This window comes from Paramacrobiotus metropolitanus, unplaced genomic scaffold, assembly GCF_019649055.1.
Source record: "Paramacrobiotus metropolitanus isolate TYO unplaced genomic scaffold, Prichtersi_v1.0 Parri_scaffold0000082, whole genome shotgun sequence".
In the NCBI taxonomy this organism is placed as follows: Eukaryota; Metazoa; Tardigrada; class Eutardigrada; order Parachela; family Macrobiotidae; genus Paramacrobiotus; species Paramacrobiotus metropolitanus.
Genome location: NW_026570302.1, coordinates 459,571 through 484,612, shown reverse-complemented (window position 1 = coordinate 484,612; position 25,042 = coordinate 459,571). Strand labels below are relative to the sequence as shown.

Sequence of the window (25,042 nt, the reverse complement as noted above, 5' to 3'; positions counted from 1 at the left end):
CAATTAATCCTAAAATTGACAGGTTTGGTGCTATAGTAGTTCTGTATAATACGTTCAGCGAAGGAAGACATAAAACTACCTATTACAAACCAAAAGCATAATAAAAAAACGCAGCAAATTTGCATGCATGCACCAATGTAAATGTGCAATACTTACCGCCAACCGGCTGTAAATTAAATACAAACATATTAAATTCTCCACGACAAGTAAAATAATACCAGCAAAACATTACAGTAAGCATTGTGCAGAACTGATCGACTAACAGCCACAGAAGAATGTAACTCGCTTATTGTAAGAGAGACGCTATTTGAGTAAGTACTGGATTCTCTCCCGCAGACAGTTCACCATGCACGCCACGGCAACCGCATTTCCAGCGCCCTGCGCAGATCCGGCAGCGTCAGTGTAAACAATATGGGATCCAGCACCGGCTGCACCGCGAACAATCCCCGCACCACCTGGAACGCCAGGCCCCACCCGCTGACATCCATAAACATACTTAACGTAAACAGCGTCGCTGCTGGTGTCCAGCAGATCGTGATACTGGCCGTCAGCATCGTCAGAACCGCGAACGCCCGCGCTTGACCTTTCATTCTTCGTCTGCTGGCACCGGTCGATACCTCCACGGACGGCTTATCCGACGACACACCGCTTTCTCCGGGATGGATCTTCCGGCGCCGATACCACAGGTAGGGATACACCGCCGGGATAAATACATTCACCAGATCGAACAAATACAGCTGATTGAAATAGCGAAACCCCAGCAGTGCCTCATCGGCTAAAAGTATGCTGCAGCCGTACACCTCTACCGGCTTCTGGTATTTCACAATGTACGTGATGATCCCTGGTAATAAACCAACGTTAACGTATACCCACATCCCGGCGCAGATGCCAACGGCTATTTTCGTGGAGTGTCGGTGCGCGTAGGACAGCGGCCACTGCACCGCCCACAACCGGTTGAGGGTGATTAAAAGATGACAGTGGGCGGTAACGGTGGCCATCAGGTAGCTGCTGTAGATGTATAACCGGCATGCTCCGCTCCCGAAGATCCACCGCGGGAACAGGGAGAGGAGGATGTCCAGCGGGGTTACCAGTACGGCATACAGCACGTTGGAGAAGAGCAGGTTGGCGAGGTACACGGTGAACGGACTCCGTAAATTGCTGTCGATAAGAAAGAGGAGAAGAATGACGCCGTTGAAGAGGACAGTTAGCGGCAGGATGATGACATCCAGAATCGGGATAGATGACCATGTAATCGATGGGAGAGTGGCGTTAGTTATAGAAGAAATGTTAGCCATGATAAAAAAATCTTGCCAAGGATTTTTAAACTAAATTATTCTTCCCGGCTCCTTTATAAACGAACGGTGAACCAGCAATAATTACTTTGTGCCGGAAACACGTGCGGACGTGGCAAAATAAAATGATTACAATCAAATACGAAATGCTGAATGCGAATTTCCGCAGTTCCAAACCGTAAGCTGAGCTGCACGCTTCCGCGATAAAAGGCTCATGTATAGGAAATCGTTCGTAATAGTTTCATGTTTCCGTTAGAAAGACTGAAAGAAAAATATGTTGCATATTGTTCAGCCTATTCACCGACTGCGTGATACCAGCGCATCAAATTCCTAGGGATAGTAAGGATTATGCTTTATAATAAACTGCCGGGAAAACCAGCAAATTCCGCTCATTACCTAATTCACCTTTTCTGCCGGCTTAAGACATCAAAGACGAAAACATAAAAACCGTCAATGTTATTATATTGGTTATAATATGTGTTTAGTCGTTATTGGCTTATTTACGCGGTGTGAGCCTTTGTGCCGGCGCAGTGCTTCCTTGAAAGGCGACCCGCTGTGGGATACAGTACCTGCGTAGAATACAGCCTGCCGGCCGCATAGCGTGTCGGTGTGGCGACATTGCTACCTGGCTATCGGATGACAGTTAATTATACGCCCGGCTGTATCTCTGCAATGCGTCAAGAGTGTTCGACTTGTCTGCTGCTGTCGCTTTTTCTTTAAAGCAAATGACCTGAGAGTCGAATTCGAAGTTTGCTAATTACACACGAACTTTGACCCCGTAGAAAAATGATAGTTAATTTGATACAAATATGCTCCGGGTTAGGGGTGTGTACTGCACCAGTATTTAAAAATAATATACAGCAGATCCGGTATCAATCAAGTAGATAATTATTATTTTACCAGGGGGCGATGCATTTGGAACAAGTTTAAGCCAGACAACGAAATGATGGTCTTAGCAATATCTGCTCAACTGCTTGACAATGTCGGCGCTCCCTTTAAATTACTATAATTTGAACACGTTTTTCTGAAGATTGTGTAAGCGTTTTACTCAGTGGAGGATGAAAAGCTTGTTATTAAGTATCTCATGCGTAATTTTTGGTAGGTTTTACTGTGGATGCCTGTGTGTTGTACGCCTATGTGTGCGCTCCGCTACCGCATGTTATAATATGCCGATTTAGCCTAACAAAGTTGATACAATGTTATTAAATTGATATCCAGGTAATCAGGATACGCACAAACAGAAAAGAAAAAAACTGTGCAAAGCATAATATCAGTAACGACAAAAGGGTCACGCAGCAACCAGTCATAAATAACTCTTGACAGAGTAATCCGCTCCGCTTTAGCAGACAGTAGAGAAGCGGGATTTAAAAAAATGACAGTATTTCACAATGAAATAAGGCTGCAGTGTAAATTAAACTGTTGCGCACAGGAGCCAGCGAAAGTACTAGAATCTTGTGCATTTACTGCTGGGATCGCCCTGGAAACGTAGGAGGAACAGCTTGTACTTTGGGACTGTACGTTTTGACATACAGTACAGTCGGCAATTAAATACTACGACAAAATAATCTGCTCTGCAGTGCATTCCGCAAATCCGGCAGCGTCATTGCAAACAAAATAGGATCCAGTACCGGCTGTACCGCAAATAATCCCCGCACAATATAAATCACCGTCGGCCAGGAGCTAACATCCGTAAACATGCTAACGGTAAAGAACACCGCAGCCGGTGTCCAACACACCGTAATACTGGCGGTCAAGATCGTCAACACGGCGAATGCCCGACCGTGACCTTTTACTTTACGCGCCCCTCCGGTCTCAGACGGCTGATTTTCCGACGCCACCGCATAGCGTCCGTCATGACCTTTTGATTTTCGCGTTGCACCGGTCCCAGCTTCGTTTGACGGTTGATTTTCTGAGGTCACCGCATACCGGACACCCTCCACGGGATGAATCTTCCGTCGTCGATACCACAAATACGGATACACCGCCGGGATAACCAGATTAACCAGATCGAACAGGTAAAGCTGATTAAAGTACCGAAAACCTGCTAGTGCGTCACCGGCTAATAAAAGATCACAGCCGAAGGAATTCACCGGCTTTTGATATTTCATAAAATATAATACGATTCCCGGTAAGAGTCCCGCGTTAACGTATAGCCACATCCCGGCGCAGATGCCGACGGCCAGTTTTGTGGAATGCCGCTGCGCGTAGGACAGTGGCCACTGTACCGCCCACAATCGGTTGAGGGTGATTAGCAGGTGACAGTGGGCGGTGACGGTGGCCATCAGGTAGCTGCTATAGATGTACACGTCACAGGCTGCGCTCCCGAGATCCCAACGGCGAAACAGGGAATTCAAGATGTCCAACGGAATCACCGGGACAGCGTATAGGATATTGGCGAAAAGCAGGTTGGCAAGGTAGACGTTGAACGGCGTGCGGAGATTGCTGTCGATGGTGAATAATATCAAGATTAACCCGTTGAAAAGTACGGTTAAGGGAAGAACGATGACGCCTAAGATCGGGACGAAAGTCCAGGAGATGGTTGGATTGGTTACGTTCAGCAGTAAGACTAGCGTGTTGTTGGCCATTTTAATTTAATGCTAAGGAAAATGTGGATGATTCTATCGGGTGGAGTGGAGCGACGGAATGGCTCAGAAGATGTTTGCGGCTTTCATCAGACGTCAAAAAAGCACAGAATCGTGACGAATGCTCTCACGCTATCCAGCGGAAATATGTGGGTCTTCTGCTGACGGAAAGCGTACAGCATTGTGAGATTTCCCAAGTGTGTGGCAATGGCAGTATGAATAGGGATTTGGCTTTCTAAAGCGGATTGATTGTCCACAAACATGCCAAAGGTTTCGTCCACAAACGGTGCGGGCGGATTGTGAAACGTCATACATATTCAGATATGGTGCTCTCTTTTGTTATATGAAGAGCTTGAATTCCGCCGACATATTCACGGATCATAAGACCGGCTCAAAGTACGCTCCATTTCTGCATTGATTCTATTGATACGTTTCCTTGGAATTTTTACCATAGAATATGGATAACCGCGTACATGTTTTACATAGACCTGCGTGCTCTGACATGGAAAATAATTTATAGTCTTCATAAGTTTATCATATCCTGAGAACTTCGCGCTACGACTACCACTGACTATGACCAATAATTAAAATTACCCGGACTTTGCCGGACAATCAGTCAGTAATTGGTGGGGATATACTTTTCCGGTAGTACTGTACCTTCACATAAGAAAGTAGCCACTGGGGTTGTTAACCACATGTAGGATTCAAAAAGGATGTAGGGTTCAACACATGTAGTATTCAGAAATTACGCATGTAACCTGCAAAACGTCCGAGCGCAAGAACCGTCCGCCGAACGCTTTTGTCCATGAGCCGGCAAAACTTCCAAAGTAAAGTTTATCCGCCAGGCTTTTTTGCAGCTTTCAAATATTACGCACTGGATGGATCGATTTTTTACCCGGACGATTTTTCCGGAGAGTATACTCGGGGACGGACGGTTTTAGCGGTTGTAGTTGGTAGCGCTTCTCGGTATGAATCCCGCCCTGGCATTATTTGGCCAGTTTGCATACCCCTGAGCACACAATGATGTTCATTTGCGCGCAGCTGTTTATCACCTGCTATACGTTAGTGTAAATCCAGCTTATCGACACTGTCCACGCATGACGCAGAACGACGCTCTGTGTAAAACTACACAGAAAGGTCAGCAAGCACAAAAGGGCGCTGCTACAACGCATCGATTTTATTGCGATTCTACTGGACAGCTCATTTTTCACTGTAGCAATATGCTTAACAATAAGCAACACTCAAGAACATGCAGACTCCATTTAATATAGTTCAGTACATTGAAAGAAACAGGTAATCTTTTAAATTTTAATTAAATTTATTTATCACCCATTTATTTGCCGGTATGAAATCATAATTATTATCTCGCCAATGAACTAGCTCAGGCTTTTCTCCAAAAATAAGAGCACTATGAATAATCAACAGAACACACTTCAATATACATAATGCAGCTACGTAATTCATTCAAGCGCTCGCTGAGACGAAACGTTTCATTTTTCTCAGATATTTTACTGTCTCCTGGATTTTGTGGTTCTAGTAAAAATTCTGGTGTGGTGTTTCGCTGCGCGATGATGTGAGCGACACGGTCTTGGCTCTGGCCGCTTGGGCCATCAGGACTGGGCCGCCTTGCGGCAGGCGGGATCCGGGCTGTGGGTTGTTGTGCGTCATCGTGGGCTGAAAGGCATGAAGTCCCGTAAACGTATTCTTCGGCTGCCCTGGAGCCATCAAACCTGCGATAATATTATCCTGGTTCATTAAATATATGAAGCATGCCATAGCAAATTAGTTTCGGTGCTGGGACGTACTGGTCCGGAACGTTCCGTAACGCCCTTCGTCGGGCGGCTGAACCGTCTGAGGTTGTTTAGTCCTGGCGCGCTGTTTGGGTGGTTTGAAATCAGGAGGCAATTCACCGCGATCTTTCAGCATTTTATTCCTTTAAAGGTATTAAAAATGCACATGCGTATGCTGTACTTGCTGCAACAGAATTTTTCCAGAATTGTACTGCTTACATGTTGGCCTGCGCGAGAATTTCAAGACCCGGAGACACCGCGAACGCTTCATCGTACTGCATGCAGTTGATCAGCTCTTCATCAGTCATGTTAATTAGGCGGACGCACGCCATGAGTTTGGGCAGCTCTTTCAGGCGCTCATGCCGTCGATGGTTGATCCATGCCATCGCGGCTTCGAACACCTCGAATTCTGTCTGTAAATTAACCATCTCACATTTCAATAATCGTAAGTATCACCGGAAACGGATGCAGTAGTTACTACTCTGCACTAGTACAAAATCTGATTTTAACTCGAGTAACATGCCGTCTTCTTTATTGACGGAAATTCTATCACGTCTCACCTTTGGTACCAAAAAATTGGAGCTGAGAACCTTCGTCACAGCTGGCAGGCTCTGTTCCAGGAAGGCTTCCCGTTGGTAGAACAGCTTGAAATCCTTGGTAAACTTGGACCAGGCGATTTCCTGCAGGTCTTCCACGCCAAGGTCAGTCGCCGCCTGTATCGTCTGGATGATATTCTGGTCTTCCAGCAGACGGTCAAGAATCTTGCTACAACGGGCGACCACCACGTACACTTCTAGTTCTTTCGCGGCCTTGTAAATAGCGACCAACGAACCAAGCTCGATCTTTAATTGAAATAAAGATCTATTAAAATCAGGATTTAGAGTGCCGGTGAGAGCAAATCGGGCTAACTAACGAATACCTCCAGTTTAGCCAGGTACATAAATTCCACAATCTGCCGTAGCGCTCCCAGCGTGACCTCATTGGAGAGCGCGATAACAATGGGTAGAGTCTTCGTCTTATGGAAGTCCATGGCTTCCTTCTCACAGCGCCCCGAATGTCCCACCACGACGGCAGAGTGGACAGGGATCACTGAATCCACCGTTTTCAGGATGATATCACACAGTGTCCCGGTACGCCACAGTCCGACGAACGTCTGGTGGATCCTGCAACACTGTGCGATGTTTAGTCAACCATGAAAATTCAACGCCGAAGTAACGCTCATAAATACTTACTGCATGAGATGGCGCTTTTGCTCTTTGCCGAGCATCTCCTCCACGTGGATTTGGATGGCGGTTTTCTCCGGGCGCTGTTCATCGAGCGTTGCCGCAGTGAACCCAAAGGCGTCCACACCCGCTGCCGCCCCGGAGACGTAGCTGTCTTCCCGGAAACTCTCGCTGCCGGATTCGCTTGACTGGATGAATGCTAAAACAGTGAAAGTGTACACTTAACCAAATGGATCAAAAGTCAGCCACAGAAAACCAGCGGTTTAATTAGATAAAGAAGAAAAATATTAAATAAGGCTGTAAACCAAGATTTAAGTAAGAAAATGAATTTCTGCGACAACGATTATCTCTGGAAATTCAGAGAGGGAACGCGGCATCTGTATTGGGAACCGTGGGCGAAGCGGATAAATTTAATGAGATTTATTTGCTATAATTACGTATTCGTTTACTTGTATTTTGTAAACAAAAGTGTAATGGTGCAGACTGTGCAGTAAGAAAAAAATTTTTAAATACTAGTTTAATATTATTACGTAAACAATTGCTTATTACGATTATTTAAACAATGGTTAAATTTACTTTGATGTTTTTCGCATTAGAAATGGTTTTTCTACTACAGATGCACCTGCATGACGGAGTAATAAGGAACCCGACACAAACATTTACCGCATTTATCCACATGCAACTACGTTTTGCGGCAGCAAACGCAATATTATCTGTATACTGCCACCAAGCAGTTGTACAATACATTAAATTTTGTAGAAAAAGATTGTTCCAGAACGTATTGTGCAAAAATCCGGCAGAGTAATATAATGCTCGTACAAAATGACCTTTGAATAAAAAATTTTGAAAAAGAAATTGCTTACTCTGCGCAGCACTTACTGTAGTGCATAAAAAATCCTGGAAAAATCAAATCCGATAAGGGCGGTTCTGCGTAAACTTACAGATACATAAATATGTCGCATAAATATTAACACAAAAAAATCCGTGTAGATATTTTCCACTGACTGCAGACAAAATACATATCAGTATCTGTATGAATACATACAACTATAAAAAGCTGTACTCGTAGTGATGTGTAATCGTATTAATTATGCATGGTTTAACTATGCTTGACTTATCTATTTTATCTTTTTTGGTAAATTTTTACCTTCCCTTAATTGGTCAGCCAGCTATCGTTATTGCTCCTTGCACCATTTTTTGCGCTCACTACCTTGTATATCATTCACTCCGTTCACTACCATTTCTAGCTTTTGCACTTGACGTTCTTGCATGAATGAAACACCTTGGATTTTTTTTCATCCAGCAGAATTTGTAAAGTTCAAAGCTTACATAATGATAAGAATACTACATTCATACCTAAATTCCTGGGTTCGAAAATTCCTGGTATTATGAACTGTTTGCGAAGGCGATATAAATGCCTATTTGTAATTTGAGAGCTATATTATGAATATATACAGACCTTAGATCGAAATAATTTTAAAACAAACAACTGGGCGGAAATTAGGTACTAAGTCACTAAATAAATCCGTTTCGCACTGGCCGATAAACAGCTAACGGAGGAAAATGACAGTGCAAAGAAAAGGCTGTGCACGAAAGTTTGTGAACCGAGTAAAAGGTAGTGATGGGTCCTGACTTTATGTACAGCACAACATATCTATATACTCTGTATTTGGTTAGATATCAATAATTCCCAATAAATCACGATATTGTACCATCGAAATCCGAGTCTGGAAAAAGGCCGGAATCGTCGTATGTGCCACTGTTGTCATAGTTGTCAGGGGGCGGCTGGACAGAGGAAGTGGATGCCACACGGACAGGGCGATTATTCGGTGGGAAGCCACTCAGCTGATGGATGCGCTGCTGATAGGGATTACGATCGTAATCCGTAGGCCAGCGGATTTGTGCCTCCGTGGAATCGGAATTCGTGCTCATGGTTGTTAACACTGTCATTCAAAATACAAGGGAGCGCGATTTAATTCATCAGAACAATATTACGCTGGTAAGTTTATCCATCAACTTCACAAAGCAAAACAGCACGTTTGTGTCAGACGCGCACAATTTGGCTGTGTGAACTTTCCTTTGCAGCGTTTCGAGTTTAACGAGAGAAACACTTAGCAACAAGAACAGTCATGTTAAAATCTGCTTGCAATCAACTAATTACCGTAAGTACACTTTACGTACATACAGTATTCCAAGCATAGTTTACTTACGTATTCTAATAAGCATTTATATGATGTACGTTAATTTAGTACGGACAGATGCTTTACACGGAATTCTCAGATTCTGCAATGTAAACAAGCAGCAATTGTAAACAAATTTATTGTTTTAAAATTTAGTGAAGCAATGATTGTTAACTTTGTTATAGTGATCCTGCGGCTGACTTTATTGGCAGACATCAATGCCGCAACTAATGGCGTACGATGTCGTGGCTAGATTTGTTTTGCATCTGTTATATAGCAGCACGGATTAGCGCTGTTTTGGTAGGACCTTGCGGGGAGCCTTGCAAATCATTGCTACCTAGTGATACGGTCGAAATTATCCAGCTGAATGATCAGTACAGCGCGCACTTCGCATCACCCGGTTTCCCCAACCGGGAAGCTAAATTTGTGGCGCGCTACTATTCCGTGCAGAGTCAGCCGGACTTGATGGGGCTACGTGGCTTGAGAGTACGTGCACATTTCGGTGACATTTGGAGTACCAATTTCTGCTGGTGCATCTTCCATACTTATTTCCTGACGAAACTCACGTAAATACTAGAAAAAAGCACTGTGGCTGTGGCACTGTGGCATTAGAAAAATGATTCTGCATAAAGACATTTAGCTGCGCCTACCTGCATTCGTCACTTAAAAAAAATGGCTGAGTAAAGTCAACAAAGATATATGATTAAGCGTAATTTTAATGTAACTAGTATTTTTTTCACTATCTTTTTACGCATTTTTTCTGGAATAAACTTTCTCAGCAGTCGTAATATTTATCATAATTTATGTGACTGTTCAGTAACAGAAAATAATTGTTCGTTATGGACGAGTGCGGAAAGTTTTGCATTTTATGAAGGTCTTACAGCAGATGCGTTTCTGGTACGAAAATCATCAAAAAATACCTAACGTTTCTTTTATAGTTTCGTAGCACACTTTTTGACGTGGGACAAACAATCGGCACACATCCATATTGCAGCGAGAGTGATAGTGTGATTATATTTGACGCACACTGTAAGGGCACCTCCGGGTTCTGTGATAGAGGACGCGGTTCACCCATGCAACGCTTTTTTTCCTGTAGACTTGAATATATTACCGCGGTTTGCCCTGGGGATCTTTTGTGGAAACCAGACGCTGGACGTTGTTACGTATAGTGCCAATGCGGTAAGGTCAGCCAAAACCGTTATTAAAAGCACTCGAAATTATCTGTAGTTGTTAAAGAACTGTAAGTTACAGAGCGGCTGTGTAGAAACCAGTTAAAATTCGAGTGTTCTTGATATTAAACTACGTCCCTAACTGACAAAAGCGTACGGTCAACTGAGCGGGCGGCGGACGTTTTAGTGGTTACACCGACCAAAACGTCCAAAGGCGAAAAAATACCCGCCGCAAATTTTGCCTAGCCACTTTTTCCGCGCTTTTCGATACGGCCAAAATAGTTGAGTACCGTAAATCCCAAATTAAACGAGCAATTACCGCCCCCTCTGATTTTGAACGCCCACTCCCGCGGGTCCCGAAAAAACGACACAAGTGAACCTAAGTTTAGAGTGGTTGCGAAATTAAAGATGGCATGTAGCCTCTGAATCACAATCAATAAAGCCGAAGCCGCAGTACTTTAAACCGTGATTTTAGACAATTTTTAAACTTTCCTTCCGATTCAGCGAACCGGCAGGGACAGTAGTAACGAAGGTAAACGAAGTGTGCGATATCTACATGTACTTAACGGCGTCCGACCACCGTGTTCAGAACTTCCGGTTGGTTTTTCTTTGAGACCAAAGGGAATGCTGTGCTGGTATGGCGATCCAACTCAAAAGTGTTCAGGCAGTTGTGATATATCGCGTTCTGGCCAAAGTGTCCGGGTTGGTAGCGTGTTCCAACTAAAGTGTGATTGGGCGCAAAATTTACGGCTGACTTTTTTGGCCCGTGGACGTTTAACAGTCTTTTGATCGTTTAACTACCAAAACATTTGACGGATGTCTTAGTCTTGGGGACGAGAAACAGTAAATGGCACGGCTCTAAAACGTGTAACCATCAAAATATTTGAATATGATTAAGCCTGCCCAAATTGCGCCTCTACCCTGTAAACAGTTTCCAGTGTGAATAAGCCGGTAACCGTCGGTAACCGCGGATAGGTGCTGCTTTATCGGACCACCGGCAAGAGTCGGTCGCTGGGATTCAACATCACCGTAACCCGTACGTTGTGTGGTCGCCAATAATTTATAAGTAAACAGATTACGAAAATGAATTTGTTTCGTGTAGGAGCGTGCGGACTGCGAAACTTTGAATGCCCATCGGAGAGGAGAATGTGCATATCATACAACCACATTTGCGATGGTACTGCCCATACTTCACAGACAATTGCACTGCCTACATAAATTATTGTATCAACTCGTACTGCCAAAACCTAGTACAGCTTTTCAGGCGTTAAGGACTGCCCATACGGCGAGGACGAAATCTGCACTATGAAATGTGGAGTTCCACCAATTCCTTCCAGCGAAGTAGAAGCACCGGTTCGCATAGTCGGTGGCACCGAGGTAAACTTAGTATTCGTTGTTGCTTCGGCATGGTTTACAGGCGACAGTTAGTTTGTAACCGATTAAAACTCCGGGCAACCTAATTGTCCGGCGTAAATTGTAGTCCTGAACCGGCTACAAATTTTTGACGGCAGAAGGTTTTTGGTCCCAGGTCGCTTTGGTCTGTTAAGAACCAAAATGCCGGGTGTCTTATTGGTCGGTTCCAGGTCGCTCATGCTTTAGCAAATTTAGTGAGACAACCGTTTTTGGGTTTTTTTTAGTCTGATCCCCACACTTGGCCGTGGCAAGCGCACGTCAGTGTATGGTACTCTGGACGGGACATCGGCAGTAAAAGCACTTGTGGCGGTACAGTGGTATGAATGTTTTCCGTCGCAATAGACTGCAAAATATCCAAAGCAGGCAAAATATCCAAAGAGGGTATGGTGACTTTCGTCTTTCGATATTACAGATTGGTCCGCAATGGATCCTGACAGCGGCACACTGCTGCGCAGAAACAGGGTATGTATGCAAGGTTGCTCGTTCTGTTTACAGATTCTTCGAGATAGGCCAGTTTTTTGGCAGTAGTAGGCCAAAGCGCGACAGCAGAGCATAATACAGCAACGTGTTACCACAGCCCACAGGGATAAATACTTATGCTTGCAGTTACGATTAATGACCGCGGTAGCAACTGCGGTACAAAAATGCCATGTGTGACATGTGACGATAGATAAAACGGCACGCCCACCGATGCATGTCTTGGAAGCGGAGGACATGGAAGTGACCCTCGGCATTCATAACCTGGATCAGAAAAACAAGGAGAACACGTATCAAGTGAAGACCATTCTCGTCCATCCACGTTACAATCCAATGGAAAACTTTCAGTGCGACTACTGCCTACTTCTGTTGGACAGGGTAAAACCTATCTAAGCGGTTTTCGAGATGCTTCTTATGCACTACCGAGAAACTGTTGAATTTTTTTCTACCCTTCTGAACGTTAATGGAGTAGTTTTATCTCGAACTCAACGAGACGGAGGCACTGAGTTTAACGCACAAATCTACAGAGAAAACGTCCCATCCATGTATCAGACTTAGCCGCTTAGGTACAAACGTTGCCATACCTTCAGCCGTTAAGTTGTCAACTATGGTTGCAGTGGCACAACTCATGGTGCGCTATTTGTGGCCGATTTCACTTAACTACAGTAGATGATTCGCTAACGACTTCCCGGAGTAGCTGCGTAGCTCATAATAAAAAGCCTTTTCCGCACAGACCATCCAGTTCAGCAACAAGATTCAGCCGATCTGCCTGCCGCGCTATCCCGATCCGGTGCCGGGCGTTAAGTGCTATGCCACCGGATTTGGGAAAACCCAGCAGCGGAGTGCCAAAGATGAGAGCAAAAAGGATCCCACCAGTCGGGTGCCGTTACAGGTGAAATAGTGCGTGTGGTAATTTTGTACGCGGCGCTGTGATCTGCCCGTCGTATTACGAGTGGTTTTTCTGCAGCCTAACAACAGACACTAGACATCTTATGTAGGTAGATTTAGATCTAATGCAAACCCAGGACTGCTGCCAAAGAAAGGGAAGTAGCGGTGAGAGTATGGAGTCACTCACTCCCGATATGGCGTGCGCAAATAGTGGCAATGTCAGCAACAAAGACACGTGAGTGATAATAACGTCAGGAAAACATACCCAGCTGGCAGACATGACGTTCATTTGTTGTCAAAATGTAATTGTCAGCGCATATAGGTTTTCGCTGGCCAGACCATAAAAGCGCTTTGAAAGTGTGAGCCTTTGATATTGTTGTTCGCGAATTTTTAGGTGCTCCGGTGACAGTGGCGGGCCACTGAGCTGTCGTGTACCAAATTCCATTCCACTACAGTGGCAATTATTCGGCGCCACTTCCTGGGGATAGTAAGTATTTTGCCCGATATTACTGCAGTATTTTCAACGCGCTCAGATGTCGTCGCATATTGAGTACCAGCCACGACTAGACGACTACACGTTTTATTGTCTCAAACTAATGTTAGCTAAATCAAGTGTATAGGTCATCAGCAGTGTACGTGTAACGTTAAGCCGCGTCTTCCGGTAAGGAAAACGTTGATACGAATTTGAAGCACTCGCTATACTATTTCAACGAGATGTTTTAATCGGACTTTCTTCGCAAACAAAGATAAACCTTAGTGTTTATGCCTTATGGTAACTTCCATTAATAACCAAGCACTTTCGGTTGTTTAACTAGTGGCTGCGCCAGCGGAACACCCGGTGTATACGCCCGGGTCCGCACTGCCCTGGCTTTCGTGGCTGATGTTCTGTATGACTTTAAAAGAGAAGGCTGGTTCAGCGACACAACCGTGCCGGAAATCAATTGGGAAACTGTTCAGCAGCCGGCGGTCAGTGAATATGAGCTTATTATCAAGAAGACCAAAGAGATCTACGTCAACCGCAGCGCACCTCAAGGACTACTCATAAACTTGCTTACTTACGGTGTGGCAATATCAGTACTGAGTTTCTTTGCTAATAACCACTGTTGATAAATGTGAAGTTTCGGTTAACTAACAGTATTCCCGATTGACGGTAGAGAAACAAGTGTGAAATAAATTTCAAGTTCACGGAATTTCATGGTAAATATAAAAATTAATGCGTTACGCGGAAACTGCCCGGTTTTTGCTTTTCATTAACCAGAATTTCCTTTGAGCATTAGCGATTTGAGAGGGAGTGGGTGGGATAACTCCGCAAGAGTAAGAAAGCGCGTCATATTATTTCTCGACGTTTTACCCTTAAATTTCTAGCTAAAAACGCTGACGTTAGTTTGTGATGGAAAGTGACAGCTGGACTCGTGTTTATATACGAGCGCAGCTGAAACCATGGGGAATGCACGCAAGCGATTACCGTTCGATTGTCTATAAATAAGATTAATTTTGAATGTTGAAATGCCATTATTGCATTCGGTCCTTTTGCAATGTATAGGATCCCAATTTATCCGATAGGATCCCAATTTATCTACGACCAAAGATACGCGGCGTACAGTCACGAACATGCTTTTGTACGAGTACAGTACTCTGTACTTATGCAAAATATTGCAGTCGATCTGTGATCGATGCTGTCAAGACGTGCAAAACGTTCTCTTCAACTGTAATTTGCAAACTGCATAGCAACAGCTTATAGGCACAACAAATCGTATAAATTACTATAAAGTTAAACAAGAGTACAAGTATAGTACTTTGTATTACTGTATTTTGACATCACCGCTTACATTCTACAATACAGCACTTACATTCTACATCACTTGTAAGGTTTGTAAAATCTCTGACGACAAAATAGTAAGTACTCTAGTGATATACCTACTGTTGATGGCATGGTATAGTAAAAAATATAAAACTCACTGGTACGACAAGTTGTTTAGAACTGACCTAACCCTACCCAGTACTTGTCAAAATTGGCAAATGTGACCCCGTCGACAAATTTGCAGTTGCCAAGAATACCAACCTGCGTTATCTAGACGACATTCTACCCAAATGGACGAACCGGTAAAACGGCGCACCCAAGCAAACGGTAAAGACATACGTTTCCTGTACCATAAATAGCGTAATTCATTTTCGACAGCCACATTGCCGTGATTAACAAGAAGGAAGTTGCTAGACTGAAATATTTACATACAAGAGTCATCTTGGGCTTCGCTTTAGATGCTCTTGTGGTCTACAGTCAATTACGGGAAAAATATTCTGGGTAATTTATTTTCAGGCTTGGTTGTTGTGCGCTTTTATATGATATTTACATGAGTACTGGTAGGAATTTTTCGTACCGTGGCTTGAGTTAGCCTGCTTTTGATCAGGAAACAGTAGCAGCTGATAGGTTCACTTTATGTAAAATAAAGTGTTAGCAGCACGACTGATAATCGAAGAGCGGAGCTAAGTTTCTACATGTGATATCTGCTCCGCTGCGTGTAAATGGTGTAAGCATACTTTGATCGTGGACAATAATACTGGACAATTATAAACTTGGCGCTGGGCGGCAATGATAACGGTTCCGCTTTTATCTCTTTCTCGTAACATAAACTCCCGTTAACTCAACAGGCCCGATATATCGGCGGACACGTACGTTTCATGTTATTGAGTAGGTTTGGACCGTTTGGTCAGTGGATTGTGTGACGCTTTGCGCGGTTCTGTTCATTCGGCAGCTCAGCTACCCTATTAGCACCGAGCCCTTCCGTTCTCATAATAATGTTCTGAATTTAGGAACAGCAGAACCAGTTCCTGTAATTTCCGTTTATTCAGCTGGTCGCGTACTGAACACACAATGGCAAAAACTTGCATGAGAAGTTTAGTTGCAAACTATGGTCAGACACTGCTTGTACTGGCTTCTGCCACCGAGTGGACGAAGTCCGCTTTCGTCTTCTGCACGCTAAACTTAACTATGCCGGTAAATAGTACTACACTCGTAGCTTCAACAACGTTTTTTGTATTTTAAACTGACAATGTATGAGAGCGCTGGAAATCTTAAGTTTCCGTGCACGTAAAATACGGTACATCAATTGGCTCCATATACCGGCACACTTCTCCCTGTGAAGGTTTCCGGGCGATAAAAGTTTGCAGAGTTTAGTTTCTTCGGTACTACCTACAGACGATCCATGAAACGGGCTGCATACAGCTAGTACTGTATCTGCAGTTTTTCGTTTCTGTTGACAACAATTCTGGGAGCTGTCCAATGAATTTTTCTTCATCTTTATAGAGAATTTTGTAGAAATAAACGAAGTGAAAAATTTTTTGAAGTTTATTTGAAAAAAAAAGTTTTTTTTTATCGCACCGGGCTGTATTTGAGTATAAATTGCTCCACTCAAGAATGTTTTAAAGGGTCTTTCAAGTCACCTTTAACTAATGCCTGTACCGGTTCCGACATTCGAGCGATGATCCCAGGGCAAATATTTTCGCAAACACAATGCATTTGGGACTTCTTTCAAAACATGCTGAGTTTAATGGTGAAATCGGTTTTTTAATTTGTTTAGAGGTTTTTTAGCCACGTTCCACGGGGCGGCCGATCATAATACAGATCTACTTCCTCGATATCCTAATTTTATTAGCCTAAAAGATTTTAAAGGTTGTATGCGACCGAGACCGAAACAATCATAGGGTCAGTCTCAGTAAGGTTTGCATTTCGTTCCGTTTGTGTTATACACATGCTAAATCTGATTTCCTAAATTCCTATTAACATTTTTTCTGCTCCTGTGAAATATATGCGCGTGTTACAAATGAATGATAAAAAGCAGTTGAACGTTTTGCTTTCTCTAAACGCTTTCCGTCGAAAGACTGTCACAGCATGAAAAAGTTTTCTTTGGCCAAAGAAACTCTCTAGCACTTTCAGATTTAACCGGCGTTTATGTCTAATTTACAAAAGTGAAGTAGGCAATTAGAATTACAGGGGTGCTTGAATTACAGGGGAATTACAGCACACAGTGCTGTAATTCTAATTACTTACAGGTAATTAGAATTACAGGATTCGCAGGTAATCAACGCTCAATTCCCTGAAGATGAAATTTTATGAAAATCGGTCGTTGACAACATCCCGCGGTTTCAGGGCAAGCGTGCGCAAGAGGTAAACCTCCACTTTAACAACACCCACAGTAATTTTGCAAAGGTCGCGCAGGTTTGGTTGAAATCGAACGACCTTGGACACATCTCCCCACAGCCTTGAACGACAAAAACGTTAAATTCGTTTTCTTTGGATTAAGGCCTTACTGCAATTTTTAAGCACATTATAGGCTCACACGGTAGACGAGTCGAACGATATGTACAGATATTCTGATACAGGTCTGCTCCAATTTTGCATTCACTCCAGTTCTAAAGACGCTACAAGCGAGAAATACAAAAGTGCATGGAACGATGTTGGACACATACAATGTACGACAAAAAGAAGTTGATGGCTCGGTTTTAAAACATATTGTGCGCACTGGCTGTTTTCCCTGTTGCAAACTGGTCTCCGTTCATGCGTGTGTCGTAAAGTCAGTTCTACCACCCATTTCTCCTGAATTACGAAACAGAATAACTCAACCAATATCCCAAAAGATCCAGAAAAAAATTACGAGATTTTTGATTCCAAATAAGTGGCAATTCATGGGAAATGAAACAAATTATCTGTGTTTGTTTTTCTCATAGACTTAAGCATAGATTGCAAGCCAAACGGTTCTGCGCACAGATCCTATGCTGTACCTACGAGAAAGCACAACGACTAGAATTTGTTTTGTTCGCTATAAATAGCCACATGTTTAATATCAAAAAGTTATGAATTTTTTTCTACACCTTTTGATATGCAACTTGCATAGTTTCACTCCCAAATTCAAGGAGCGCGAGCGTTTGAAAGTGACGAACAAAGAAAGTAAGCGTCCAAGTTTTACTGGTGGCGTGTCGTTGCGAGGTTATTTTTGAACCGCGGACCGACCGATCGGTTCAACTTCTTTTTGTCGTCCATTGTACGATGATGATATAAAAATTTAATAAGTTCGTAATTATTGACAAGAGCCCTATGGTAATTTTTGGAAAAAAGTGCCCTTACTTGGCGTAGCACCCCTGTAATTCTAATTACCTAATTTGCTTTGTAAACGGGACACGAATGCCATCTGCACAATAAGCGAGACAGGTCGCTTTGGAAAACTCAAACGACTAATATAAATTTTTTTGCTTTTCGCTTTGTTCGTTTTTTCTTCCGATTATCCGACACTTTCATCTCCTTACCCGTGTAGCAGATATCCATAGAAACACCAAAATGGTGTAACTTGACCAATGTTTCATTGGCGGAATATATCGGTTCAAGGTTATCTACGTCTCTGCGTTAGGTAACCACTTCATTCCGCAGGTTGCTTATAACATGCAAGTCTTTGGGAGACAGAAGTTATTTCGAGGTCATTTCGAGCATCGATGAGTCAAGATTTTTTCGCTAACCCGTATCACATACCTTTTGGGCTACTCAACATTTTATAAAGAAATCTATGAAAAAATGCCACTTGGAGAATTTTCCGGAAGGTCCGTTGTAAGCTCTCTAAAAGGGAACACTACCAAATCCCGATTTTAACCAGTTGGCCACTTATTGCCGCTTGTAGCGTTTTACATTTTCCATTTTAGAAAGTTCTAATCGTCTAGTTCGGCCGCAAACTCACCTAGCTGGCTTTGTGCTCTAGACAGTAGTGGTAGTTCGAGCAGACTCACCTACCCGGCTTTGTTCTCTGGACAGTAGGCAGACTCACCTAGCCGGCTCCGTGCTCTGGACAGTAGTGGTAGTTCGTACGCTAGCTCTCATAGAGTTTGTAGGAAACGAATACTATCTGGCCCGACTTGCCGGGGCTTTTCAAAATATAATATTTGTTTTGATCGGTCTTTTCTGGTTTGTTGGCTCTGGTTTATCCCGTTCGTAGCGATATCGATCTGAATTTGGATAGATGTGAGGTTGCACTCCAAGAATTTGGTCGTCCCATGCAACGTATACAGTACAGTAGTTTGTGGTTGCACACTACGCACGAGTATTAACTAATAAAATCAGCCTGTGATCCGGTATTCTTCCGATTTTGATAATGGCGATCCTAGCGGCTTTTTATTCTTTCCGAAGCTACTTCAGCTAAAAGCCAAGCACGAAATTAAAGACATCAAGTTCGGCGTGAGATGGCCCAGCTTTTGCAGCATCGTTCAGTACATTACGTTTTAAAAGTTTTCGTGTTAAAATATATACCTTACTGATTTGTTTAAACCTTGATTTTAATATTCATATCTGCAACAGCGCACTGGGCTGCAAACAGCCGCAAAAACAAGCAAATCGTTGAATCAAATCTTTGTATCTGTATAATTCCTAATATTTCCAAAAGAAGTAGTGGACTATGTGTTTATTTTTTAGGCGATGAAGCGCGGAAGTCTCTCCCACGCTCCTCCCTATCTACCGCCGGTACGTTCTCTAAGCTAAATTGCCCTGGCATTAGCGTCACAGATTTTGTAAACTGAATATCGTGTACTTGGGGCTGTAGGTACCAGAAAAGAAAGTATGCCAAGGCGAAGCACTGTATCGCGGGGTGCCCAGAAGGGTAGCAGTCGTTGCCGGCAAAACAGCAGTACGACTGAGAACGTTTTTCGTTTATTTCTTCGTTTTTTGTTTTCGCAAGTTTTTCTTTTTTTTTGCAACTTTTGTTGCTTCGACTGGCCTTCTCCATAAATTGCGGTTGCATTTGAACTTTATACGCTTTTGTTTAGTGTCGCCGATACCGTCCTCTATTTCCACGCCGCCCCCTACACCAAAACCGGAAATGGTAGCCGCCAGCACCGATAACCCCAAACTGCGTGAGCCGGGGTTTGTGACGCGGTTGCTATCACGAATACGCCAACGGCGCCGCGTGAAGCAAGTGAAGAAGAAGATCGACCGCGTGACCAAGCACAAATTGGATAAGGCGGTTCTGGAGGAGCTCGGCAATCAAGTGGGCATCCAAGTCCCGTCCAACGCGCAACTCACCACCTACGTATCGGAAGGCGTTGGTCCGGATGAAGATGACAAAAGCGATTCGGAGCAGTTCACCGAGAATGACTTCCGCATTCGGGATTTTGTTAATCTCCTCGGTGTGGACCCGCACGTGCCACACCGCACAGCGCTGGAACTGTTTACCGACCGAGAACGTTTGGTGGCCGAGAAGAAACTCGCGGTGTCCTCAAAAACAACGAACGCCGCCATATTACAGGTAAAAGCATATTAAGAATAACAAAAATAGGTGCGTCGTTTTAACGCATATTGCACAAACAAGCGTTTGTCTGTCCGAATTCAGTGCTGGTTGCTTATATACGCTGCATGAGTTCCTGCTTTGCTGCACACTGTATTCTAATTCTGCTACCAATTTTACTGGCCACTTTCCACTTTGTTGTCTTAAACTGTACTCAGCCTAAATTTTGTTTCATCGCTAGAATTTAGATTTCGAGAAGATCGAAGACTACGATGAAGAGTTTCTCCTGGTCTGGGATTTGGATGCCGGTGAGGAGCTGATCGACTACATGGACGAACAGATAGAAGCATACCAGTGTGAGTACGACCAACTGTGCGAAGAGAACAGGACGCTGAAAACTCAACTCCTGCAACTGAAACGCCGGAAGCAGGATTCCTATTTCCGGGTGAAGGATCTGGAGACGATCGCCGCGGAAGCTGAGAAACGCTACGGCCGCTTACACCGCACCCGCCCGTCCAAGCGACAGTTAGATAAACTGAATACTAGCCGTAGGAAAATGGTCATCGTGGCGGCATTGCTGGATCAGCGCGAGGAACTCTTCCGTGAACACCGGCGTATCCACCGCGAGCTGAGGATGGGAAATAACGCATACCGCAAAGAGGAGTACGAAGCCAATAAAGAGATCAAGAAAACATTTCGGCTCCTTCAAGAGTCCGTGAAGCTGTACCAGAAAGCGCTGAAGGATGAAGAACTGCGGCGGAAAGATTTAGCGCTGATCCGGCAAGAAATGAATTATCTATCCGAAGAAATCGGCTTGTATGTCTTCCAAGACGGGAATTCACACCACAGTCTTCAAGTAGCGGAGGCGCTGGCGTACCTCTCCAAGAACGTCCAGGTCCCCGAAGAGAAAGCCAACCCGGTGAAGCGACTATCACAGATGGAACTCAGTTTGAGCAATTTAAAGGCAACGGGATTCCAGTATATGAAAACCGTCAATGACACCCATACCGAAGTGTTGTGGCATGTCAACCAACGGGAGGATATTCTAGCCAGTCTGATACGGGAATACATGGAGCGGAAGGAGATCTTGAAGATCGACCCGAAAGTATTAAAGGTCATGCACGTGCAGCGTCAAAATGTCCCGCTGATTGAGATGCAGCTGGCGGAGCAGACCGGGATCGCCGCCGATATGGAGCCGCGGTGGTTGGCGATTAAAGATGAGAATGCGCGACTACGGGATATCGTGGTTCGGTTGTCGGTGGTGTCGCACAGTCGCCGGAAGAGTAAGCAAGAAATTGTGGAGGAAGAGAAGTTGCTGCGACGGCAGTCGTTGGAGCAGTTGTGTGCCACGATAAACGAAGCCAGCGAATTCGAGGAGGATGAGTTCGCTCCACTCGAGCCGCAGTGCGCCTGCAAAGAGGAGGTGGTCGCGATAGATACATGGGGCGAAACCACCGATACCGATCAGTTCTGTGACATGGAAGGGAGCTAATATACGAGTATCACAAAGCTATTTTTTGCATCTCCGCTTTTGGTTCTCATATTCTGATTCCGTTGGATTCCTTTTTAAGTAAATCACTCAAGAGGTTATCGTACGATGTGATGCATGAATATTATTAAGCATTTTCTTATTCCTGGTTGGTAAATGGAAATTGATACTGGTTTTTGTTCAATCTGTCTCACTGGCAATCCTAACGCTCGCTCGATTAGTACTTTGTATTATTAATTTTAAGCTTCATAATCTGCGTCGAAACCTGGCAGCATTGAAATAAGAAACGAGAAAACGTCGCCAGATCCGAAAATCGGATATACAGTATACAATGAGATCAATAATTATTTCACCCGAGTTTTCCGCAAGTCAAAAAAGAATGCACCTCTCCAACCGGCATTTTTTAAGGAACCATGAAGTTGTATGCACAGCACTCTCTTATTCCAGCTAGTCGCATCCCAACCACGCGTATCCTGTCGGCCGTGGGTAACCGCTCTCCACGCTGATGTTAGCGTCGTTCAACTTATAATACACTGCACCGGTAAAGAAGTACGTGTAACCATTCGTCCACGGGAGAACCGCGTCGATTTTGCTCGGCAATCCCTTCCAGTTCGTTAGGCTGCGAGGATAATGTTCGCTTTTAAGTAGCCGTATATTTGCATCCTGGCCAAACCGCCACGTTGCTTTGTTAGACGGTTCGTAGCGCCAGTAATTGTTACCTAAAGACGCCTATAGGTTATCCAATGAATTTTCGTGACTGGTGTATTTTGTCACCTTTAATAAAGTATGTGTGGTTATTGCCGTTCCACGTAAACGCTGCATCAATATTATTCGGGATTCCCGGAAATCCATCATTAATCAATTGTGGGTAATCTTTTTCCGGAACCATATTCTCGAACTTCCAGTATTTGTCATCCTAAATTCACGGGGCAGTAGTTGCGTTAATGCAGTTGTAAGCAGTGCGTAAAGTTTTCTGATACTGTACTTTGAAGAAAAACGTCGTCCCGTCGTTCCATGTAAACGCCGCATCCAGATTTCCTGGCAGATTCCACCAGTCTTCGCTAATGCGTTGCGGGTATCCGGGCATAACACCGTCCTCGTCCAGTTCATAATAAAACTCCCCTTTAAAAACGAAGGTGCGCCCGTCGGCCGTTGTTGTTGCGGCATCGATGACCGGATCTTTGCAGATATCTGTCAAGTTATCGAACCGTTAAGCGGCTTGTACGGTAGCATCACAATAAATACTAAAATTCAAAACCACTGGTACCTAATGGTGGCGGTCCATAGAGATTTTGTAGTGCTTTGATATCATCGGCAGCCAGTGCCACCTTGTCAACCCAGTGTTGGTAGAAGGGCCTCATCAGTCCTCTGGATGGAGTTCGAGGGTGCTCCAATCCCAGGGCGTGACCGAACTCGTGCGCTGCGACATACAGAAGGTTCAATCCGATCGGATCGGGCCGCTGGTTTAAGTACAATCGGTTGGGGCGCTCTGGGCGATACTGCAGTCGCAATCGCAGTTGTTCACTGGTTGACCATGTTTCGGAGTCATCAAAATGGACATCGCCGCCAAATCTGCAACCACCGATCACCACCTTCAAAAGTTATCGTGACATCTATTCATGATCGAATCCTTTTAGTCCTCTGCGTAGCAGAAGATAAGAACTACAAAACAAAATAAGCCATGATCTGGGTTATAAGATTAATAGTAAATATAGTGAGCTGCATACCATTAAATATAAAATCAGCTACCATCAAAATATGCAGGGAAATAACACTAAATTTCTAAAGGTCAACTTTGTGTCATGTCATGATTAAGTCAGTCCGTATTACTAACAGTTTTGGTTATGTATCAACTTCCTTTACATTTCGTATTTTTTTACAATATCTAACTTTGGATAAAATGCATGTGCAACCGCTCCGCCCGGCCCGTCAAAGGCTGCACTGGTGCAGTGGCTGTACTGTGCGAATCGGATGTCGATATTCGGCGGCTTATCGTTGATCGCCCGGCGGATATCGAGATCCGTGTGCTCGGTCCACACCTGCAACACACTTACGATCTTATCAAACCTGCATTTTATCATACAATCCGGTTGAACCCACCTGCCACGCGCGCGCCATCTCGTCCTCGATATCATCCAGCGGCAGCTGTTCCGTCGGCTGTGTAACAGCCCACGTAATTCTTCGTTGCAGCCACTTTCCGCGGTGGAGCGAGCGTTTACTGCGATGCCGCAACGGTTCAGTTGGAATATCGGGGACAGAACAGCGCGGAACGGTCATCATTTGCTGCGTAGCTGCGTCCATTGCGCCTATAGATGCGGTTGTATTAATCAGAGAACACACAAACGGGAAGTGCACTCTTACCAGTTACTGGAATATTAGCCAGGCGTTGGAACTGAGCTAACGCTGTGTTGAACTGTTCTTCCGTAATCATAGAAGCCGATTTATGATCCGATGACGGTAGATACCCGAATTTTTGCAAATAATCTAATGTCTACGAAAAACCGGCAAAGTTACTCTTGTAAGTGACAAAATAATTTTTCCGTTGTTACTACTCTAGCTTCTCGGCCTGCTTTTGTTTTGAGAACACGCGCAGCGGTACAGCCGTCCCCCTGAGTTTCAAGAGACAATTAAGTAAAAAAAATATCTTTAGGTCAGCCATACAACTGCGGCGCTTTCGCGCAAAATTACCACTACTTGCAACCGATGGCTGCCAGAAAATGCCGTCTGCATACCTCGCTTTCGGATATTGCGGAATGTATCGGAAATGCCATCGGGAACTTCTTTATCAACACAGACGTTGATGCCACTAGCAAGAGCACCGTCAACAATTTGTACATTATTGATTCCAGATTATGACGGTAGAAGAAGCAAAAAATCGCAGTTCGATAGAATGAACATTTTGCATTACGTCCACGGCATGTTCCACCAGTAAGAAAGATAAAAAGTAGCGTATAAGTCTGTAGTCAGATACTCAGCGATGATCAACGTGTCCGACTGACAGGCTGCTGACGACAGTACAGGTCATGAAGAGATGCGCATGCACGATAAAAGCGGTAATGTCGTAACATCGGCTGACGCTGAAGTAGCGGCAATGCTGTATCAGCCTGTGTGATAGATAGTCCACACCATAAACGTGATAAACAGAGCATCTGTATCGCTGATCAGACTACGCGGCGACAACGTCATTAGTAACTGTTTTGTGTTTTACAGTTTACATCGTCGGGCCTTTGACACACTATCTAGTAGTGCCGCTGTTGATGGCGCTATTTTTTTTCTTTGC

General features: G+C 44.1%; 5 protein-coding genes across 5 annotated transcripts; 2 read left to right on the top strand and 3 right to left on the bottom strand.

Moving 5' to 3' along the window:
• Positions 1 to 341: 341 nt before the first annotated feature.
• On the bottom strand, positions 342 to 3,877 carry LOC129595767 (probable G-protein coupled receptor No18). The gene is made up of 2 exons (XM_055492870.1): positions 2,845 to 3,877; positions 342 to 1,306 (listed from the first exon to the last, which is right to left on the bottom strand). The coding sequence occupies exons 1-2, from the start codon at positions 3,875 to 3,877 to the stop codon at positions 342 to 344; spliced, it is 1,998 nt and encodes a 665-aa protein (XP_055348845.1).
• A 1,175-nt stretch (positions 3,878 to 5,052) lies between these two features.
• Positions 5,053 to 8,931, bottom strand: LOC129595775 (kelch-like protein 12). The gene is made up of 7 exons (XM_055492884.1): positions 8,600 to 8,931; positions 6,897 to 7,086; positions 6,584 to 6,827; positions 6,225 to 6,506; positions 5,884 to 6,077; positions 5,680 to 5,807; positions 5,053 to 5,604 (listed from the first exon to the last, which is right to left on the bottom strand). Exons 1-7 carry the CDS (start codon positions 8,835 to 8,837, stop codon positions 5,408 to 5,410), a joined length of 1,473 nt encoding a protein of 490 aa, XP_055348859.1. The 5' UTR covers positions 8,838 to 8,931; the 3' UTR covers positions 5,053 to 5,407.
• Positions 8,932 to 9,103: 172 nt separating this feature from the next.
• Positions 9,104 to 14,142, top strand: LOC129595743 (prostasin-like). The gene is made up of 13 exons (XM_055492843.1): positions 9,104 to 9,553; positions 10,006 to 10,096; positions 10,164 to 10,246; positions 11,212 to 11,272; positions 11,339 to 11,413; positions 11,501 to 11,613; positions 11,874 to 11,966; positions 12,062 to 12,110; positions 12,320 to 12,504; positions 12,860 to 13,018; positions 13,125 to 13,249; positions 13,409 to 13,501; positions 13,830 to 14,142. The coding sequence occupies exons 1-13, from the start codon at positions 9,308 to 9,310 to the stop codon at positions 14,119 to 14,121; spliced, it is 1,665 nt and encodes a 554-aa protein (XP_055348818.1). The 5' UTR covers positions 9,104 to 9,307; the 3' UTR covers positions 14,122 to 14,142.
• A 756-nt stretch (positions 14,143 to 14,898) lies between these two features.
• On the top strand, positions 14,899 to 22,040 carry LOC129595738 (uncharacterized). The gene is made up of 5 exons (XM_055492826.1): positions 14,899 to 15,142; positions 19,466 to 19,513; positions 19,593 to 19,676; positions 19,816 to 20,294; positions 20,515 to 22,040. The coding sequence occupies exons 1-5, from the start codon at positions 15,106 to 15,108 to the stop codon at positions 21,763 to 21,765; spliced, it is 1,899 nt and encodes a 632-aa protein (XP_055348801.1). The 5' UTR covers positions 14,899 to 15,105; the 3' UTR covers positions 21,766 to 22,040.
• LOC129595739 (72 kDa type IV collagenase-like) lies at positions 21,931 to 24,742 on the bottom strand. Its single transcript, XM_055492827.1, has 8 exons — positions 24,495 to 24,742; positions 24,124 to 24,253; positions 23,863 to 24,068; positions 23,653 to 23,801; positions 23,030 to 23,334; positions 22,748 to 22,953; positions 22,537 to 22,678; positions 21,931 to 22,481 (listed from the first exon to the last, which is right to left on the bottom strand). Exons 1-8 carry the CDS (start codon positions 24,597 to 24,599, stop codon positions 22,210 to 22,212), a joined length of 1,515 nt encoding a protein of 504 aa, XP_055348802.1. The 5' UTR covers positions 24,600 to 24,742; the 3' UTR covers positions 21,931 to 22,209.
• Positions 24,743 to 25,042: the final 300 nt, after the last annotated feature.